This window comes from Coregonus lavaretus, assembly GCF_964263955.1.
Source record: "Coregonus lavaretus genome assembly, contig: HAP1_SCAFFOLD_2857, whole genome shotgun sequence".
Taxonomy (NCBI): Eukaryota; Metazoa; Chordata; class Actinopteri; order Salmoniformes; family Salmonidae; genus Coregonus; species Coregonus lavaretus.
Genome location: NW_028165321.1, coordinates 10845 through 33967, shown reverse-complemented (window position 1 = coordinate 33967; position 23123 = coordinate 10845). Strand labels below are relative to the sequence as shown.

The window sequence follows — 23123 nt, the reverse complement described above, 5'->3', positions numbered from 1 at the left end:
GGAGGAGGAGTTACGATGGAGTGTCGCCTTGTTAACTTCCAAAAGCGGAAGTCGCGTCTTTCCATTTCCCCTGAAGACCGGAACATCCAGTTGTTTGGTACTCGGCAGAGGCTAATAGCATACAAGCTAATAGCCATTCTAAACTTACCAAGGTCTGTCTTAGCTCTTGATTCAATGTCAAAAAGTACACACCAGACATCAACTCAGAGACATTTTTGTCAAGTCAAGTGAAAGATCAGTTGGATCAGTTAGTCCGCATTCACTACACAAGGGTAATGATGAACAGAATTGTAGCACATTTGGCTAATGTGTACGAATGGGATTTCTCCTCTGGTGTGCTAACGGCTAGCTAGGCCAGAGAAGAATAATGCTAAACAGGCAACTGAGGGTCTCAGGAATGGGAAACATTTACCACCTAGCTGATGTCAGACCAGTGTGTGATAACTGTTGACCTTTGACATCTCATTTACATTCCGTAGTCAGTGACCTCACGGCTGCAGATTGAGGATGACTGACCTTCTGCAGCATGGTTACTTACTTCAGCTCTACACACTGATTCTCTATAGCTACTCCAGCCATACTGTTCTACACTCCAGCTATACAGCCTATGACAAGGGAATTGCCAGGGACCTCACGATACGATATTATCACGATACTTTGGTGCCGATACGATATGTATTGCAATTCTCACAATTCTATATGTATTATGATTCGATACTGTTACTTTATTGCGATTCGATGTTCCAAATATATATTTGCAGAGGGACGAGAGAGCCATGAGAAAACAACTATATATATATATATAACTATATATATATATATATATATATATATATATATATACACACACATATACACACACACACACACACACACACTGGAGTTTTGGTGCAGGTACAGCCAACTAGCGCAAAAATAATATTGCGATATTGTCAAAACTATACGATATATCGTCAAAAGTAACATCCCCATATGTAACTGTATCAATGTTTTCCCTCATCACTACCTATGACCCCCTATTCTCAAATCTGGCCTCAAGGTCCACAGCATTCTTCCCGTCCAATAAGAAACTGATTTACACCTGGAACACCAGGTGAGTGAACTCTCTGGACAATCAGTGGCATTAAGTGCATACTAGTGTACACAAAAGTATGCTGAATGGATTTGTATCTGCTTGGGTGGCACACCATTAAAACCACCAGTCACAACAACAACAGTTTTTTTCCCTTCAAGGCTCTCTCTCAGGGAAAATCCTGGAGAAGGTGTCCACCCATGCAGACACACACGTGATCTGTAGACATGTTAGGCTAGCTCACCTAGCTCCCAGAACTACCCAGATACCTTTTAATACAGGCAGATAGATAAACAACAGTCAGCCCTACTGCATACAGTCCATTAAGAACCACACAAAGCACTGGCAGGGTAGAGAATAGAGGGCAGGTACCAGGCAGAATAAGAACATGTCTCAATGTCAACAGTGACTGTACAGCGGAAACCAGTCAACCACACAAATGCATCTCTCGGGGTCCAACCTAAAAAGTGTTATAAACTACGACTAACCAGTCACTTTTACTGGGTGTACCTTATTGGAGGTAGGCCTACTTCATGAGTCTAACACAGTATTCTGTTTTGCTATTATTATTATTAGTATTATTATTATTAGTATTATTATTACTACTGAATAATAATAGCAAAACACTATCACTAAAATAGACATGTAGCTGTTTTAAGGACCAGTTGCCCTGAAACCAGTTGAAACTATCTATGCACGCACGCACACACACACTAAGTCAGAGTCCTATAGCCACGCCCGAGAAGGGTGTGTATCAAATGATGGCACAGAAACATTACTCACAGCACCACTTAAAATACTGCATAAAGGGGCAGCCAGCGTGGCACAGGAGCCAATGCTGCCATGGTTAATAATATATTCATATGTCAGTCTGTGTAACCAGGAGAGAGTAGGGTTGTTCCTCCTAGGGGTTTAATATGAGTGCTTATTCAACCATAGGGTTAAAGAGATTGTCTTTACTTTACTGAGCTGGGCTATGAAAAGAGTTGACTTATACTGGGCCCCACCCCACAGACCACAACAGACATGTGAAAAGGGCTGGGTATAGCAACACGGCTAGCTGCTACAGGGGAACAGGGCTGGGTATAGCAACACGGCTAGTTGCTACAGGGGAACAGGGCTGGGTATAGCAACACGGCTAGCTGCTACAGGTGAAAAGGGCTGGGTATAGCAACACGACTAGCTGCTACAGGTGAAAAGGGCTGGGTATAGCAACACGGCTAGTTGCTACAGGGGAACAGGGCTGGGTATAGCAACACGGCTAGTTGCTACAGGGGAACAGGGCTGGGTATAGCAACACGACTAGCTGCTACAGGTGAAAAGGGCTGGGTATAGCAACACGGCTAGTTGCTACAGGTGAAAAGGGCTGGGTATAGCAACACGGCTAGCTGCTACAGGGGAACAGGGATGGGTATAGCAACACGGCTAGCTGCTACAGGGGAACAGGGCTGGGTATAGCAACACGACTAGCTGCTACAGGTGAAAAGGGCTGGGTATAGCAACACGGCTAGCTGCTACAGGTGAAAAGGGCTGGGTATAGCAACACGGCTAGTTGCTACAGGTGAAAAGGGCTGGGTATAGCAACACGGCTAGCTGCTACAGGGGAAAAGGGCTGGGTATAGCAACACGGCTAGCTGCTACAGGGGAAAAGGGCTGGGTATAGCAACACGGCTAGCTGCTACAGGGGAAACGGGCTGGGTATAGCAACACGGCTAGTTGCTACAGGGGAAAAGGGCTGGGTATAGCAACACGGCTAGCTGCTACAGGGGAACAGGGCTGGGTATAGCAACACGGCTAGCTGCTACAGGGGAAACGGGCTGGGTATAGCAACACGGCTAGCTGCTACAGGGGAACAGGGCTGGGTATAGCAATACGGCTAGCTGCTACAGGGGAACAGGGATGGGTATAGCAATACGGCTAGCTGCTACAGTGATGACAAAGCATTTGGCTAACATGGACACAAAGTATGTCATTACTTTGGAATTGACCCAAACCCTGATAGCAACAGCAAGCTAGCTGCTACAGTGATACCAAATGAGTAAGCTAACCAGTGTAGGCTACAAAGTATGTCATACCGACCTATATAGGGACAATTCTGTCTAGTAGTGTCATGTACTGGTTCAGCTGGTGTTATAGCTATGCTAATAGACATTTCCATCCAAAAGGACCCATGAGCACCAACATGTAAAGTTCATAAGAACATGTCAAATTGGGTGTCAAATGAAAGCAAAGAGTCTATATTTTTGAGAAATTAAGGCATTTATACATTTTATACCCATTTTCATCCTACAAATTAGGAATAAGCAAAGGCTTTGATTTCTGGTCAAACACATGGAAAAGGGGTCTTAGACAACATCTACCAGAAAAAGTCAAAAGGTATTAGAAATAAATCAAAACACAATAATGGTGAAGTAAAGACCCTTGCCTGCTAATATCAACACTTATATTTAGCTTTGGATACATTATTTACCTTCTGTAAGTTTAAGAAACATTGCATTGTGCCTTGTAATTCCGTTACCAAAAACCCACATATCTTTAAGATATTTTCACATTTCTCTCCCTCATGAAGAAGGAGGATAATAAAAGTTAACAGAAGTAACAAGTAAAGGTAGACCTACCAATTTGTTATAATATTTTTACTGATATCAAGTTTATTTATTTATTATTTAGTGATTAAAACATGTAATTCAGTTACCAAATCGGTAACGGAATTACCCCAAAATCTGTAATGGAATTACTGCAACTGAATTGGCTACAATGGGAAATCACAGTAGTAACAAACCATATTTGGGTCACCTGCTACTGTCCTCCCTTCATTTTACATTTTAGTCATTTAGCAGACGCTCTTATCCAGAGCGACTTACAGTTAGTGAGTGCATACATAAATATTTTTTTTCATACTTACATTGGCATCCTGTTATGTTCAGCTCATAACTGGGGTTTTTTCTATTTTTGTCATCTGGTGGTCAAAGCAAGACTGAAAACAGTCTGGACAACCCCTCCCTCTCTCTGCCGCTCTCTCTCTCTCCCCCCGGTAATGTCACCTACCATGACACCTACCCTCTTTCCATTTACTGTAACAAGCATCCTCACCCACTGAATACCGACCGACACCGGGTGTCCATGGACGTTGAAAAGTACTTGAAATTTGGTCAGTCAGCCCAGGCCGGACCAAATCTGAACCAATCATAGACATCTATGTTTCACAAGTTTGGACAGCACAGTATTGTACAGTACAGGACAGTAAAGAAAATAAAAGTACAGTATAGTTCAGTACAGTAAAGCACACTAGAGTAGAGTACAGTATAATGTACTGCATTGTACTGAACATATCAACTATACTTTACTGTACTCTACTGGGCTCTTCTGCAGTGGTTCCCAACCTTTTTTGGTGACCGTAGCACCAACTGAATTTTGCTCTGCCCCGAGTACCCCTGAAGTATCCTCCCATATAAACCTTACCAGTAGGCCTATGGTCTCAAAAAAAAAAAAAAAAAATGTATTCTTAAGTACCCCCAAAAGGATAGGTCATTACAATAATAGTCAGTGTGTAGAATAATACTAAAATATGCAAAAGATGGATATTGCATATTTCTACCTTTGTGTACCTATTCAGGATACATCACCATGAAGAGAATGATATTCATATGCATAATTATGCATTTCTGTAAAGTACAGATCAGGGACCAATGATGTAATTCCGTTACCGTAATTTCGTTACGGGATGTAAATCCACTTCACCTACTGTAAACCAAATTATTATAATTTTGTCATAGTTGACACCCCATTCTTTCTGCAGACATCTTTCAATCTTAATTTGGAGCAGATATTTAACAGAGTTTTTGGAAAATGTGGTAAAAAAAAACGGGAGGGAGATTTTACCGTACTTTTGTTACCAAACTTTGCATCTGCACAGTTCTTCCAGTAAATGTGTTTTTGTGAAATGTTCTATGTGAATTGCTCAAAGTAGTCCTTGTGAATGGAGTTGAATGATTTGTTAAACTTGGAAATCAATGGTTTTTGATTGGCATACATTTTAAAGTAAAAACGTAATTCTGTTACAGTGGAATTGCCCTAATGTAAATAGTGTGATAGTTGGAGTAATTTGGAAAACAGACATCAATGACTAGAATGCACTCATATAACATGAAAGAGCTCACGACTGCCTGGACTCATGCTTTGCTTTGCAAAGATGTCATGCAGTAATATCTGACAAGTCTAAAACACTGTCACGCCCTGACTCAGGGGACTCTTAGATGTTGAGTCAGGGTGTGTATATTCTTTGTTATATATATTCTATGTTGTAGTTCTATTATGTGTAGATCTATGTTGGCCGGTGTGGTTCCCAATCAGAGGCAGCTGTGGCTCGTTGTCTCTGATTGGGGACCATACTTAGGCAGCCTATTGGCACTAGTGGGTTGTGGGATCTTGTTCCGTGTAAGGTATGTTGTTTGTGTCTACCTTGGACTTCACGGTTCGTTTAGTTTGTTGTTGTGTTTATTCGTTATAATAAACATGTATGCATATCACGCTGCGCCTTGGTCCGTCCCGTCCTTCAACGAATGTGACAAACACAGCATACCAGTGAAGGCTCCTCAGCAGAGGAAGTGGGTGAATGAATTTCATAAAAATGTAAATAGTGAAACATTAACAAAGTTATCCTTTTTAGATAAAACTACACTAAATATGTTCACGTCACCAAATAATTGATTAAAACACACTGTTGTGCACTGAAGTCCACAAGCAAAGGGAAAAGGTGAGAGGAGGAGAGCGCATTGAAGCAAAAAGGAATTATCCAACGATCAACGCTTTTTGTATGTAGCTACTATGAAAGTGAACTGTGTTTGCGTGTGATCAGGGGTGTGTTCATTCCACCAATTATGTTGAAAAATGTTTCTTAAAATGAAGCAAACGGAACGAAACGGGGATAAACAGACCTGAATTTGTCCAATAGACACTCTTGTTTGCAACTGTTGGACTAATGATTACACGCTAGATCAGCTAGATGCAGGCAAGATTGTGCAAGGAGGTATTGAATGTCAATGTTTGTCACCTTGATTACTCAAATTTCTCTCGACCTGTGCACGTAGGTTGTAAACTTTCATTCATAGGCTAGGTTGTAGCAACCTCATGATGGGTATAGGGAAAGTTTGAGTATCGTATAGTAGCCCACACCTATTGATGTTACATTGAGCTGGGTGAACGAAATATGAATGACAGTCATCTAATATGCTGTAATAGAAATAAGGCCACGCTCATTTAAAAAAAATGTCCTCCCTCATCTTAAACCGACACTGCAGCATACTTCCTGTTGTCATAATAATGCTTTTTCACAGCGGATTGTCACGTTTGTCAAATGTCACAACAGCAATAAGTGAATTGACTCACAGTTCACAGTAAAAGTCAGAATGTGTGTGTGTGTATAAAAGCAGGCTCTCTCTTATCCTCAAATGATTTTTGAGTCTAAATGTCGTATTGTGAACCTAATATAATCTCAACAGATCACTATATCTACACCGCCAGCAGCACTCTGATGACATCACAGAGTTCCCTTCCTCGACCAGGTAACATCTTACAGTACAGAACAAGTCTGCCAGAGTTCAATTTAATAACGAAGCAATTTGCCTCCAAGCGATCTCTGTAATTTCCCCCTCGGTCACATACAGCTGTTTTGAGCTCTTTGCTAAGTTTCCTAGTTAAGATGTTAAGAGCTGTAAACTACATGTAAACATCAGAAGCCCCATGGCTTCATCTGACTGACTCAAGTAACATCTGTGGTGGATATGTCTGCTCATAAAAGATAATGACATCACTCACCACAACAGTGTAGGTCAACTGCCGCTTCAGCAATATGACAAAACCATCAAACTAAATCTATAGGGCTGGCACCAAAAGAGGAAACCACAAAACACACACACACAGAAAAGCTGTGTTTAGGTACATACCATAGATTTGAGTGTGAGTGTATCCTGTATTTATCTGGATAGTCCCCGACTCTGTGCTGAGGCTAAATTACCTTATATTCCCTCTGGATGAAGCATATAAGTCCCACAAACACACATGCATACAAACCACAGACTAGAGATAAAAACCTCTGCTCCTCCCACTTGGACAAGCCCGACAGGACAGTAATGCTCAAGCACCTCCCCTTTTCCAAAAAGGAAGTGGAGATGCCTGGATCTGATTGGTTGAAAGGGGACACTGTGCCCACCTCCTTCACAAGGCTAGCCAGGAAAAACAAACAAGACCGTCAGTTCCATTGAGGGAGTTCGATTAAAATAAACCGCGGTGCACCGGTCTATGGCCCGTGGCGTGACGGGAAAAAGCGGTGAGGAAGGAGCGCCCTTCTAAAATCGAACAGTAATCTGTGCCGCTCGGCCATGTTGTCAACAAGGCAGCATGGTACACTGTTCAGAAACATACAACATGACTTTTCCATAAAATATATGTTGGAATATTCTAACTCGTTCTCATTGGGAAGGCAGATAAAGTATTTTTATCAAAAGCAATCACTTTTGCATTTGAAAACACAGAATCCTACGCATTACTCCACGTGCTTAACCTACGGCACTTTTGCACCTGGATCACGCCTGGGAGGCAGTCCGGTTCCAAAACGAACGCAATCACTTTTCACCCGGTGCCTACTCCTCCCACCGGGGCAACCCGGGCCAGATAATCAAATCCCCTACATGTGTGAGGGAAAGTTTGGGCTGGGTCTTCTGACTGTGTGTGTTTGTGCATATGTGGCGGTACTAAAAAACAGATACAACAGCCTTCATGTAGAAATGAGTAATGATGATTAAGCAATGAATGTATTGTATGTGCTGTAATGTGAGCTGACCAATTCCTAAGCATATATTTAATAGTGATAGAGATGGGTGGAGTCGAAGCAGGCTGGGCAGAGGTGGCTTTGCTGCAAGGACTGTCTGTCTGTCTGTCTGCAATAAGGTGTGTCTGATACACTCACTGCTTAGGAATCTGAACAGCAGAGCCACTCAAAACCAGAAAGAGAGAGAGAGAGAGAGAGAGAGAGAGAGGAGAGAGCATAAAGAGGGAGAGAGAGAAAGAGAGAGGAGGTGCTTCAACATCTGCATCGCTTGCTGTTTGGGGTTTTAGGCTGGGTTTCTGTATAGCACTTTGTGACGTCTGCTGATGTAAAAAGGGCTTTATAAATAACATGTGATTGATTGATTGTATATAAAAACAGACAAATGGTATAAAGAACGAGAATGAGGGAGAAAGAGAGGGAGTGAAAGCGAGAGTGTGACATGGAAGCTCTAGCCCAAACCACACCCTTTTACAGAGAGGAGCAAGGGAGGGGGGAGAGCGAGACCAATGATTATATGCTAAAAATGAAAAGAGAGGGAGGAAGAGGAAATAGCAAGGACGGGAGGGAGGATGAGAGAGAGGATAATGGAGGAAAAATATGTGCTTCTTCCCTTACCCAAAACAGTCTTCAAAGACCTTGTTGTAGCTACTATGAAAACACACAGGAAAATGTCGCGACGGGACATTAGCCAAGCCTTATGGAGTGCGGAAAAACATGGCTACGCGAACTCATGCTTATGTTTAAACTACGATGTCATATGAGCTTGAATTCAATTGATTTACCAATGGTTCAATACTTCCATGCCACAAAACTCAATAGATATTAGACGTTGTTTTCTTAACTCCTCAGATAGAAGTCAGCTTCTTAGATAAGTCAGCTTCTAAGATGTAGAACCATTAAGTAAACTGAGAAGGGCCTGTCTAGCAGGCTGGCTCCCACTAGTGTCCAGAGACAGAGTGGCACTTACTGTAAACTACAGATATGAGTGTGTTTGAAAGAGAGCAAATTCTAAGGGGAAAGTCCCAAACTCTCCACCATCAGTGTGACACTCCTTCAATGTTCCTTTCCATTTAATGTACTTGTTACTTTGTATCTGTAAATAATCAATGTGTTCTGTGAGACAGAAGGGGTTTAAATGACATGGAATGTCCTCAGTCAACGTTTGTTGACAACGACACATAGAAGATAGAAAGGGACAGATCAGGCAGAACTTGTCTTGGGTGGTCATGTTGCCCTGGGAGGTTTTAAGATGTCACAACTACAGACTAGGAAACGTTTAGTTGTTTCATGTAATAATGTCATGTAATATTGATATATCCATGCAGTGTTGTGGAGAAGTGTATTGTTTGTGTAGTGTAACAAGGTGAAAACTGTACTTTGTTATGATTGATAATTATGCATTTAATTGTTAAATGCATTTAATTTGTTTAATGTAATATTTTTGTTTTGTGTTTTGTGCACACATACAGTGAGGGAAAAAAAGTATTTGATCCCCTGCTGATTTTGTACGTTTTCCCACTGACAAAGAAATGATCAGTCTATAATTTTAATGATAGGTTTATTTGAACAGTGAGAGACAGAATAACAGCAAAAAAATCCAGAAAAACGCATGTCAAAAATGTTATGAATTGATTTGCATTTTAATGAGGGAAATAAGTATTTGACCCCCTCTCAATCAGAAAGATTTCTGGCTCCCAGGTGTCTTTTATACAGGTAACGAGCTGAGATTAGGAGCACACTCTTAAAGGGAGTGCTCCTAATCTCAGTTTGTTACCTGTATAAAAGACACCTGTCCACAGAAGCAATCAATCAATCAGATTCCAAACTCTCCACCATGGCCAAGACCAAAGAGCTCTCCAAGGATGTCAGGGACAAGATTGTAGACCTACACAAGCCTGGAATGGGCTAAAAGACCATCGCCAAGCAGCTTGGTGAGAACGTGACAACAGTTGGTGCGATTATTCGCAAATGGAAGAAACACAAAAGAACTGTCAATCTCCCTTGGCCTGGGGCTCCATGCAAGATCTCACCTCGTGGAGTTGCAATGATCATGAGAACGGTGAGGAATCAGCCCAGAACTACACGGGAGGATCTTGTCAATGATCTCAAGGCAGCTGGGACCATAGTCACCAAGAAAACAATTGGCAACACACTACGCCGTGAAGGACTGAAATCCTGCAGCGCCCGCAAGGTCTCCCTGCTCAAGAAAGCACATATACAGGCCCGTCTGAAGTTTGCCAATGAACATCTGAATGATTCAGAGGAGAACTGGGTGAAAGTGTTGTGGTCAGATGAGACTAAAATCGAGCTCTTTGACATCAAATCAACTCGCCGTGTTTGGAGGAGGAGGAATGCTGCCTATGACCCCAAGAACACCATCCCCACCGTCAAACATGGAGGTGGAAACATTATGCTTTGGGGGTGTTTTTCTGCTAAGGGGACAGAACAACTTCACCGCATCAAAGGGACGATGGAGGGGGCCATGTACCGTCAAATCTTGGGTGAGAACCTCCTTCCCTCAGCCAGGGCATTGAAAATGGGTCGTGGATGGGTATTCCAGCATGACAATGACCCAAAACACACGGCCAAGGCAACAAAGGAGTGGCTCAAGAAGAAGCACATTAAGGTCCTGGAGTGGCCTAGCCAGTCTCCAGACCTTAATCCCATAGAAAATCTGTGGAGGGAGCTGAAGGTTCGAGTTGCCAAACATCAGCCTCAACCTTAATGACTTGGAGAAGATCTGCAAAGAGGAGTGGGACAAAATCCCTCCTGAGATATGTGCAAACCTGGTGGCCAACTACAAGAAACGTCTGACCTCTGTGATTGCCAACAAGGGTTTTGCCACCAAGTACTAAGTAATGTTTTGCAGAGGGGTCAAATACTTATTTCCCTCATTAAAATGCTAATCAATTTATAACATTTTTTACATGCGTTTCTCTGGATTTTGTTGTTGTTATTCTGTCTCTCACTGTTCAAATAAACCTACCATTAAAATTATAGACGGATCATGTCTTTGTCAGTGGGCAAACGTACAGAATCAGCAGGGGATGAAATACTTTTTTCCCTCACTGTACTTGATATCGTGTCTATACATGATATATACGGGCTGGGCATCAATTGGTGTACGACACGGAAATAAGTGTTCCCCAGATGTCTTGGATCTGAAGGCTCTGTCTTATGTCTGCACTCCTCCAACCAGATTGGGTCTGTCAAAAAATATCCTAAAAAGGAAAACCAAACGAACCACTGACCTCTCTGCTTGTTACGTAATCGCTCCCCTTTGCATTTATTTGTGTTTTATTTTTTGTGACTAAATCAAGTCCTCCCCACTAGTGTGTGTATGCGTGACATGCTTACACTGGGGTGGAACAACTCGGGTGGGACCGACTCACTCGGTAACTCTTGGTAACCTTTGGGCGTGTTCTTAAAGCATTGACAGCAGTCAAAATCAGGCTGTTGCAGTCAGGGGAGAAACAGAAAGTTGCTGTCAGTGGTTGTCTATTAACAAGGCTCATAACATTACATTTACATTTTTACATTTTAGTCATTTAGCAGACGCTCTTATCCAGAGTGACTTACAGTTAGTGAATACATTTATACTGGCCCCCCGTGGGAATCGAACCCACAACCCTGGCGTTGCAAACGCCATGCTCTATCAACTGAGCTACATCCCTGCCGGCCATTCCCTCCCCTACCCTGGACGACGCTGGGACAATTGTGCGCCGCCCATGAGTCTCCCGGTCACGGCTGGCTGCGACAGAGCCTGGATTCGAACCAGGATCTCTAGTGGCACAGTTAGCACTGCGATGCAGTGCCTTAGACCACTGCGCCACTCAGTGTTAATATGCTTCCATTGTGTATAATAGTTTTTTGTTAGAATGTCAAAATAAGCTCTTCTCTAACCCCCATATCATCCTAAAAACACACTCATAAACTGAATATCACACTAGTTGGTGAGAAAGGTTTCTTAAATATCCCGTTCATTTAAATAGCTTGTAAATGGCGGCAGAACATTTGCTCTGTTTCAGTCATATCCACATGGGTCGAGCAAAACTCCCTAATGATCGGTGGACAATTGTGCCTCTCATTGGCTGCGTTCGAGAGCATAACATGATGTGAGGCATTGTCCGTAAATGGTGACAGACTGACTGATACACAAATAACAATGATTCGTTGTTTAGGATTTGTAGATCAGTCAGTCTGCAGTTACCGACTGCAATGCAGTCGACCTCAAACATTATGTAGGTGATGGCTGCAGGGTGCAGTTGATGGGAAACAACCGCAGATACAGCAATAATCAAAAACTGCATTAGGTGTTTGTACGCGTGTACACATGCATATGCACACACTCTCATTCAAACAAACACGAGCACAAACACGGACACACATGTAAATAGTGCCATACATGCACTCCAACATATTCAGTTGGTCTTGCTGTTATGTTTTCTGTTGTCCTTGATGTCTTTTGTTTTTTGCATAGTTGTTTTCAGTTTTTTTCAGTTTTGTTAATTTTGTTGGTTGTTGGTGCATTGGGGGACGGAATTATTTTATTTGATCATTATAATTTTTTGCGGGGGGGGGGGGGGGGTCTCGGATGGTTGCGGGGCAGCTCTCGAGGAACTGTGGGGAGGGCTGGAGGGCTGGCGGTTGGGAGCTTGGGCCGGTGGCTGATAGGTCGCTGGTTCAGGTCCCCGTTTTTGACCTTGAGGGAGATCTGTCGACGTGCCCTTGAGCAGGGTGTTGACCCTGGTTGCTTCTGTGGGTTGCTCTGGATGGGAGTCTGTTAGATGACTAATGTGGTGTAGTTGTTGAGCGGCTTCACTGCAAGTAGATTGTATATTTTAAATATTAAATACAAAAACAAAAAATATATAATAACTGCATGACCCTCGATTTTGTGGTTATTGTAAAGTTCATGAAGTCAACATGTAGGCGCAAGTCAGATAACGTTTATCCCTATAATGCAACACACATAAAAATGTGCTGATCAGCAACTGCACAAAATTGATGCTCTCCAACACGTCCCTTATATCTGTTGACAACTGAATGCTTAGCCAAAGCAAGGCCCCACCCATCTCAGGGGACTAGTCCCGTGTAGCTCAGTTGGTAGAGCACGGTATTTGCAACGCCAGGGTTGTGGGTTTGTTTCCCACGGGGGACCAGTATGAAAACAAAAACAAAAATGTTTGCACTCACTAACTAAGTCGCTCTGGATAAGAGCGTCTGCTAAATGACTAAAATGTCAATGACTAGACCAATCAGATATCTTGGCCTGCGTCAGGAACAAATCAGTGCAGGTGGGAGGGTTCAGTCTAGAAGTTTTGTTCCTAGGGAGATAATAGTCAAACTGAGTGTGAACCATAGAGATAGTTAGAGGAAGCAACATTGTATTGGCGTCTGTGAGAGCATGGGCAGCACAATCGAGGCCATCTTCTTCTACTTCTTCTATGAGTTGGTAAACAAACTAAAAGGGTGCACACTGCCACCTGGAGTGTGTTGTTTGAACAGGTATAAAGCCAAGGTTGGTTATTCACTGCCACCTGCAGTTTTGGAATGTTTGCTCACGAGTATAATTCATTGGCTGATCCCTCCTGATGACCTGGATAGAATTATGTGATCCTTACATAACCCATAGGAAGTCCCACCCAGTTGACTACTTAAAAATGGTGAAAGTCCTCAATGGGGCTGCATGCTAAAAGTCCTCAATCTCTCTCTATGGTGTGAACTCCTACTACAACTGCAGCGTAACAATAGCTTACTGCAATTGCACTTCATGGGTCGGTACAAAGCACAGTCAGTGAGGGTAAAAACACATAAAATACAACATACACTATATATACAAAAGTATGTGGACATCCCTTCAAATTAGTGGATTGGGCAATTTCAGCCACGCTGTTGCTGACAGGTGTATAAAATCGAGCACGCAGCCATGCAATCTCCATAGACAAACATTGGCAGTAGAATGACCTTAATGAAGAGCTCAGCCCGGTCAACCGTGAGTGTTGTTATTGTGAAGTAGAAACGTCTAGGAGCAACAACGGCTCAGCCGCAATGTGGTAGGCCACACAAGCTCACAGAACGGGACCGCCGAGTGCTGAAGCGTGCAGCATGTAAAAATCGTCTGTCCTCGGTTGCAACACTCCCTACCGAGTTCCAAACTGCCTCTGGAAGCAACGTCAGCACAAGAACGGTTCGTCGGGAGCTTCATGAAATGGGTTTCCATGGCCGAGCAGCCGCACACAAACCTAAGATTACCATGCACAATGCCAAGCGTTGGCTGGAGTGGTGTAAAGCTCGCCACCACTGGAGCAGTGGAAACGCGTTCTCTGGAGTGATGAATCACACTTCACCATCTGGCAGTCCGACGGCAAAATCTGGGTTTGGAGGATGCGCTAACGCTAATTGCCTGAATGCATAGCGCCAACTGTAAAGTATGTGTGGAGGAGGAATAATGGTCCATAAGAGACCACTTGCATGTCATGTAGCCAGGCAGTTCTGCTTGGGCAGTTCTCTCAGCATGGGAAAAACAAGTTATGTAGCTACCTAACTCAGTGAATTAACAACATTTTAGCATATTTAGCATTATTGTTAGCTATCACAAATAAAGTTCTAGGGCAGGGGTACTCAAGTACTATTTGAAAAGGTCCGGTCACACATATTTCCTAGGTGGCAAAGGTCCGGATGGATAATGTAATTTATCGGCGTAGTAACAAATCCCCCACCTCGCAACCCCAAACTGTTCACATCCCTCTTTTTGGCGGAGAGAAAATGTGCAGTTTTAAAGCTAATTTTGCGCAATTCTACACATTTTGCATGGGGCAGAGATTTTCTTTGCTGTTTTAAAGCTCATTTCCTGAAATTCTATGCATTCTTCCATGTCTTATGTGTGTTTATATGATACCAGGGGTCAAAGCTCGACCGAGTAAAAACAATTTTTACGGGCTCTGCGGTCCGTATTGGCCCCGTTCTAGGTCCGGATTCGGTCTGCAGTTCGCCAGTTGAGTATGTATGTTCTAGGGTAACGTTAGTAAACTGACTTTAGCTTCATATCTAGCAAAGTTAGCTCTATTCTGAATGTTGTTGTTTACCTAGCGGTATGTTGCATTGTTAGCTCTATTCTGTATGTTGTTGTTTACCTAGCGGTATGTTGCATTGTAAAGTGCTGCAGCCTGTATGGACATTGTTTTGCCTAACAGTAAATTAATTATCACTTTCTCCACTCAGTGTGGCATTATAAAAGTGCAGCATGACTGGGTAGCTATAGCAAGCAGCCCAGACGTTCCTCGAGGACAGGCTAACTAGCAATGAGTGGCGACGGCTTGCAGGAGTTTCACACGAGAGGCAAGTGCGCTCACGCTATAAAAGGGAAATAGTCTGTGCCGATACTCAAAGACCGATAGCCGATAGACTAGAAAAGGCCAAAAGTATCGTCCAGACCGATTATCGGTCGTTCTCTACTATGGACACACATACTTTCAAACACATGCATAGACAAATGCACACATGTACACACACACACACGTCATGTCAGTGTTCAGAAGTTGCCAAAGATCAAGTAATTTCTCTCTGTTAAGACACAGACATGTAATTGTTCTGTCATGCAGGTGAATACTCAAAAGACAATTGTCTTCAACATCCTTTTCTGTTGAACTAACGGACATAACAGCTGACTGAGTGGCTGCATGAGTGTCAATGACCGTTCTGTGCACGCTCAGATCACATCTACTGATTTTCGTCTCTGTACCGTGCTGCTATATTTAGCACTGTACATTCTATGGTGGAGTGTTTGCCCTCACTGCCTGTCCAACACTACATGCACACAAGTGGCTAAGTCCGAATATTTTCAACATTCAAATATTCGTGTTGACATGAGGACCAACAGCTCAATGGATGATATCACCTCACCACTGTGTGTGATTGCTCAGGACATTGCTCATTGTTTCCTGTTAAACACAAAAATATCTAGTAACAGCAAATAGGGCTCTGTCTCAATAGTCTTAACTCACTTCCTTTCCTCACATCCTTTCCTCCATTATCCAGTTATTTTTATTTTGCGTATCAGTAGCAATGAGGGAAAGGAGACAAGTGAAGGAGACAAAAGTTAGCAGGAAATTAACTTATTTTAGAGTATTGGGACAGAGCCAGGGTTTGCCTCAACCATGATAGATGGAAATAGACAGGAGAACAAACGAGCAAACGAATAGCCAAATGCCATGTTGTTCAACGCCCTGGTAAAAAGCACATTCTCAGGTAAGCCCAAAGGCCTGGAAACCCTCCCAGAGGGGCTTTTATATAACCACAGCATGAGAGAGCCACTGAGCATGTCAGGATTGGATCAGCAGTCAGGCTCAAGACAAACTGACAGTGGAGTGAGAAATCTAACGGCTGGACTATCTTTCTGATGCACACAGAAACATGTAGAAACACACACAGAGACACACAGTACTGTAGGTATTCAAAAGGAAATGGGTAATTCCACGGTAGCGGACCACGTTTTCAAAAAAAGTATGTTAAATATCTGCTCCGAATTAAGATTTAAAGATGTCTACAGAAAGAATGGGGTGTCAGCTATGACATGACACCTTGAGTTTGAACAAATCTATTTTGGTTATTGAACTACAGTAAGTGAGGTGGATTTACACCCGGTAACAGAATTGCGGTAACAGAATTACATCATGGGTCCCTGATCTGTACTACACAGAAATGCATAATTATGGATATGAAAGTAATTATCTTCATGGTGATGTATCCTAAATAGGTACACAAAGGTAGAAATACAGTGCCTTTGGAAAGTATTCAAACCCCTTGACTTTTTCCACATTTTGTAACGTTACAGCCTTATTCTAAAATGGATTTTAAAAAAATATTCCTCAGCAATCTACACACAATACCCCAATAAAACAGGTTTTTAGAAATGTTTGCAAATTTATAAAAAATAAAAAACAGAAATACCTTATTAACATAATTATTCAGACCCTTCGCTTTGAGACTCAAAATTGAGCTCAGGTGCATCCTGTTTCCATTGACCATCCTTCAGATGTTGCTACAACTTGATTGGAGTCCACCTGTGGTAAATTCAATTGATTGGACATGATTTGGAAAGGCACACACCTGTCTATATAAAAAGGTCCCACAATTGACAGTGCATGTCAGAGCAAAAACCAAGTAATGAGGTCGAAGGAATTGTCCGGAGAGCTCAGAGACAAGATTGTGTCGAGGCACAGATCTGGGGAAGGGTACCAAAACATTTCTGCAGCATTGAAGGTCCCCAAGAACACAGTGGCCTCCATCATTCTTAAATGGAAGAAGTTTGGAACCACCAAGACTCTTCCTAAAGTTGGCCGCCCGGCCAAACTGAGCAATCGGGGGAGAAGGGCCTTAGTCAGGGAGGTGACCAAGAACACATTGGTCACTCTGACAGAGCTCCAGAGTTCCTCTGTGGAGATGGGAGAACCTTCCAGAAGGACAACCATATCTGCAGCACTCCACCAATCAGGACTTTATGGTAGAGTGGCCAGATGGAAGCCACTCCTCAGTAAAAGGCACATGACAGCGCACTTGGAGTTTGCCAAAAGGCACCTAAAGACTCTCAGATCATGAGAAACAAGATTCTCTGGTCTGATGAAATCAAGATTGAACTCTTTGGCCTGAATGCCAAACGTCACGTCTGGAGGAAACCTGGCACCATCCCTACGGTGAAGCATGGTGGTGGCAGCATCATGCTGTGGGGATGTTTTTCAGCTGCAGGGATTGGAAGACTAGTCAGGATCGAGGCAAAGATGAACGGAGCAAAGTACAGAGAGATCCTTGATGAAAATCTGCTCCAGAGCGCTCAGGACCTCAGACTGGGGCGAAGGTTCACCTTCCAACAGGACAACGACCCTAAGCACACAGCCAAGACAACGCAGGAGTGGCTTCGGGACAAGTCTCTGAATGTCCTTGAGTGGCCCAGCCAGAGCCCGGACTTGAACCTGATCGAACATCTCTGGAGAGACCTGAAAATAGCTGTGCAGCAACGCTCCCTATCCAACCTGACAGAGCTTGAAAGGATCTGCAGAGAAGAATGGGAGAAACTCCCCAAATACAGGTGTGCCAAGCTTGTAGCGTCATACCCAAGAAGACTCGAGGCTGTAATCGCTGCCAAAGGTGCTTCAACAAAGTACTGAGTAAAGGGTCTGAATACTTATGTGAATGTGATATTTTCTTTTTTTTCTTAGCAAATAAATCAAAAAAACTATTTTTGCTTTGTCATTATGGGGTATTGTGTGTAGATTGATGAGGGAAATAAACATTTTAATCAATTTTAGAATAAGGCTGTAACGTAACAATGTGGAAAAAGTAATGGGGTCTGAATACTTTCCGAAGGCACTTAATAAAAAATGTATAAAATAAATAGACTCTTAGCTTTTATTTGACACCCAATTTGACATGTTCCTATGAACTTCACATGTTTGTGCTCATGGGTCCTTTTACATGGAAATAGTACATGACTAAATAGTACAAACTCAGACACACGCTTTAGGGTATCACAGACATTTCCACGTGCTTGACTACAGGTCCCTACCCTTTTTAAAGCTCTGGCCAATACAACAGACACATCCACACATTACCACACAATGGGCCTTCACTTACCTGGATCTATAATATGCCTATTAAATTTGTGTGAATATGTTCTTATTTTCATTGTGTAGAATGTAAAATCCATGTAAACAATGCATATGTGTCAATATATAACAAAAATATGAATACAGTATATGCTGCATATATTGTGAAATATATTTCAGTCATCCTCCTTGCAAGCTCTGTACAGCTTAGAGTTACTGTATATAGAGTTGCATGTACGTGGCAATACTGAATGTGTGATTAGGACATGTATTGGGAAATATACAATTTATGACAGCAGTTTATATTTCAGCACACAGTGCTCTGCTAATTGCATTAGTGTGCAAAAACAAGTGTCAAATGTCACACCCTGACACTCACTAGTCCTTACTACATCCCACTTAACCACTTACTGACACGTGTGTTTGACAGAAAGCATATACAGTGAGGGGAAAAAAGTATTTGCTCCCCTGCTGATTTTGTACGTTTGCCCACTGACAAAGACATGATCAGTCTATAATTTTAATGGTAGGTTTATTTGAACAGTGAGAGGCAGAATAACAACAAAAACATCCAGAAAAACGCATGTCAAAAATGTTATAAATTGATTTGCATTTTAATTATGGAAATAAGTATTTGACCCCTTTGCAAAACATGACTTAGTACTTGGTGGCAAAACCCTTGTTGGCAATCACAGAGGTCAGATGTTTCTTGTAGTTGGCCACCAGGTTTGCACACATCTCAGGAGGGATTTTGTCATACTCCTCTTTGCAGATCTTCTCCAAGTCATTAAGGTTTCGAGGCTGACGTTTGGCAACTCGAACCTTCAGCTCCCTCCACAGATTTTCTATGGGATTAAGGTCTGGAGACTGGCTAGGCCACTCCAGGACCTTAATGTGCTTCTTCTTGAGCCACTCCTTTGTTGCCTTGGCCGTGTGTTTTGGGTCATTGTCATGCTGGAATACCCATCCACGACCCATTTTCAATGCCCTGGCTGAGGGAAGGAGGTTCTCACCCAAGATTTGACGGTACATGGCCCCCTCCATCGTCCCTTTGATGCGGTGAAGTTGTCCTGTCCCCTTAGCAGAAAAACAGCCCCAAAGCATAATGTTTCCACCTCCATGTTTGACGGTGGGGATGGTGTTCTTGGGGTCATAGGCAGCATTCCTCCTCCTCCAAACACGGCGAGTTGAGTTGATGCCAAAGAGCTCGATTTTGGTCTCATCTGACCACAACACTTTCATCCAGTTCTCCTCTGAACCATTCAGATGTTCATTGGCAAACTTCAGACGGGCCTGTATTTGTGCTTTCTTGCGCAGTGGGACCTTGCGGGCGCTGCAGGATTTCAGAGTTTCACGGCGTAGTGTGTTACCAATTGTTTTCTTGGTGACTATGGTCCCAGCTGCCTTGAGATCATTGACAAGATCCTCCCGTGTAGTTCTGGGCTGATTCCTCACCGTTCTCATGATCATTGCAACTCCATGAGGTGAGATCTTGCATGGAGCTCCAGGCCGAGGGAGATTGACAGTTCTTTTGTGTTTCTTCCATTTGCAAATAATCGCACCAACTGTTGTCACCTTCTCACCAAGCTGCTTGGCGATGGTCTTGTAGCCATTCCAGCCTTGTGTAGGTCTACAATCTTGTCCCTGACATCCTTGGAGAGCTCTTTGGTCTTGGCCATGGTGGAGAGTTTGGAATCTGATTGATTGATTGCTTCTGTGGACAGGTGTCTTTTATACAGGTAACAAGCTGAGATTAGGAGCACTCCCTTTAAGAGTGTGCTCCTAATCTCAGCTCATTACCTGTATAAAAGACACCTGGGAGCCAGAAATCTTTCTGATTGAGAGGGGGTCAAATACTTATTTCCCTCATTAAAATGCAAATCAATTTATAACATTTCTGACATGCGTTTTCCTGGATTTTGTTGTTGTTATTCTGTCTCTCACTGTTGAAATAAACCTACCATTAAAATTATAGACTGATCATTTCTTTGTCAGTGGGCAAACGTACAAAATCAGCAGGGGATCAAATACTTTTTTCCCTCACTGTATACATCTCAGCAGGAAGTGATCTGGGGAAGCAGATTAACGTGACACCATTGTCCATAGTTGGAATGTGTAGCACAGATACATTTCCCCTTTGGCTGTTTTCTATGTGTTTGATGAAAGCAGCAGATGATGCTGAGCCGGAATGGCAGAGTGCACAGTCAGTGTGTTGACAACGCAGGTCTGGGAAAGTAGCCCAACTAGCCCAAAGCAGAGCCAAAATTCCCCTCAAAACACAAACAGAGACCGCGGGATATTAGACTGCAGCCTACTCAGTCACAAGTGCAACCGTATAACACAAAACTGATACTCATGTCATATAAATACTACTAGAACACATGGACAAACACAAACTCCTGAGTAACACAACTGTAAATCATCAAAATAAGCATCTGTAAAGTATTATAAGAAATATGCCTGGACTCAATCCACCACCAGAATTACATACACGTCCATTCTATGTCGCACCATGACACATAAACAAACATTGAGGAACAGAACATGATCAGCTCATCAATACCTTTTGGTCAATGTATGACCAGGTAATAGCGGTATAGGGAGTTTTTTCTGGTCACTGTGCCTCATATTTATTGATTGTGTCATTAAGAACACAATTTGTTTTACAATATCGACCTGAGAGGCCTCAACATTTTTGGGGTCTTTGGGGTCTAGGTTGGTTCAGCAAACAAAGGGGTGCTCAACAACAATGACAAAAATCACGAGAATGGCTTACCAAGAAAAACTTCCAAAAGGACTAGTTCGAGGTAAAAAGGAGTTGGAGCACTCAACAAAAATATGTATTTTTGCTCAATTGAATCCATTGTTCAGGATGCGAACAGGTGACTGACGTTTCGACGTCAAGCTGACGTCTTCCACTACTGCTGATGTAAAGAGTTTGATAAATATATTTGATTGGTTGATTGTATAATACTCTAACTAACCAACACACACACAAACACCATGCAAAGGAATAAACTACAGACACAGACACACTGCCACAACTGGAAGCAACACACTATGTTGGGCCATGTGAAGAGCACAGCCCTTCTCTTTGCCTCTGTGAAATATCCTCTCTATTATTACAGTACAGACTGTACTGTACTTCTGTTCCCAGTTGTGGACAGACTACCATGACTTTCAATGCTTGAGACACTGACACAACTGGAAGCAACACACACTTTGCTGGTGCCATGTGAAGAGCACAGCAAAGCTTTTGTATTTGTCTTGGTTCAATATAAACCAGGACTTGGTTCAATATAATACAGTACAGTCTGTACAATATAATATAATTCTGTTCCCAGATGTTGACAGAGCAGCTCTCACACATTCCACCACTCCTCCTCCCTCCTCGACCAGAGAACGACGTCTGACTTGGATTAATGCCAGCAAACTTTTCCTCCTGACTTGCCTTCCCTTATAAGCCCTCTACTAAACATACAAAACAATACATGCCACACACATTAAAGAGTTCTGATTCACAAATACACAGCCGCACACTTTATCACTGACACCAATTTTCTTCATGCGTAAAACACACACATAGACACAAACAGACACACACACACTCCCCTCTAACCTGTGAGCAGGGTTACATTATGAAAGCTCACCTGTTGTTCCACGGCCACATCCTGTAAGGCCTGATTGTCCCGAGGAGCTCGGATCCAGCTTAGTAACTGGCCCATTTTCACCTCTATCTGTTGTGAGTGTGTGTGTGAGTGTATGTGTTTGACTCTGTTCCTACTCTGTGAACTGCAGCATGTACCCCAGCCACACACAGGGAAGGGGCGGGGACAGGGAGAAAGGGGGCGGGAACAGGGAGAAAGGGGGAGGGACAGGGAGAAAGGGGGAAGGACAGGGAGCACACAGGGGCAGGGTTAAAGGGAAGGGGAAGGATGAAAGGAAAGGCTATATAAGGCCAATACAATTTGAAATAATTAAAGGGAATGAAACTCTTCAACTTTTTGGAATGAAACTCTTCAACTTCATATCGTTTTTTCTGTGCTCATTTGAGCTTGCCTGGCTTAGTAATGAACCAATAGAAAAGTCCAAGACTGCAAACCCTGCCCATCTGACACTCAGGTAGACTTAAGCAAATGCTCTGAGTATTTTAAAGATGGCCACATCTGAGTCGCTTCTCAGGGAAGCGGACACGGACCCACACATGAATGACCACACACACACACACCAATAAATCAGACACAAATACACATACATGAACACATCCCAACTACAAATGTGCATAATGCACACACTGTGTTAAAATGCACTGACGGAAAAGGAACCCACATGACCATACACTGAGTGTACAAAACATTAAGAACACCTGCACTTTCCATGACATAGACTGACCAGGTGAATCCAGGTTTAAAGCTATGATCCCTTGTTGATGTCACTTGTTAAATCCACTTCAATCCGTGTAGATGGAGGGGAGGAGACAGGTTAAAGAAGGATTTTTAAGCCTTGAGACAATTGAGAAATGGATTGTGCATGTGTGCCATTCAGATGGTGAAGGGGCAAGACAAAATATTTAAGTGCCTTTGAATGGGGTATGGTAGTAGGTGCCAGGCTCACAGGT

General features: G+C 42.8%; 1 protein-coding gene across 20 annotated transcripts in view; it reads right to left on the bottom strand.

Moving 5' to 3' along the window:
• Positions 1–22288, bottom strand: part of LOC311115986 (calpastatin-like) — a 48004-nt gene extending 25716 nt beyond the window's left edge. For 14 of the 20 annotated variants that reach the window (XM_084191101.1, XM_084191102.1, XM_084191117.1 and 11 more), the window contains exon 1: positions 22156–22286. In XM_084191101.1, coding sequence (XP_084047227.1) covers positions 22156–22230 — 75 coding nt within the window. In that variant the 5' untranslated portion in view covers positions 22231–22286. Of the gene's footprint in view, positions 1–7017; positions 7174–22155 lie in introns of those variants that run through there. The other 6 variants (XM_084191115.1, XM_084191108.1, XM_084191119.1 and 3 more) reach the window with 6 other exon arrangements.
• Positions 22289–23123: the final 835 nt, after the last annotated feature.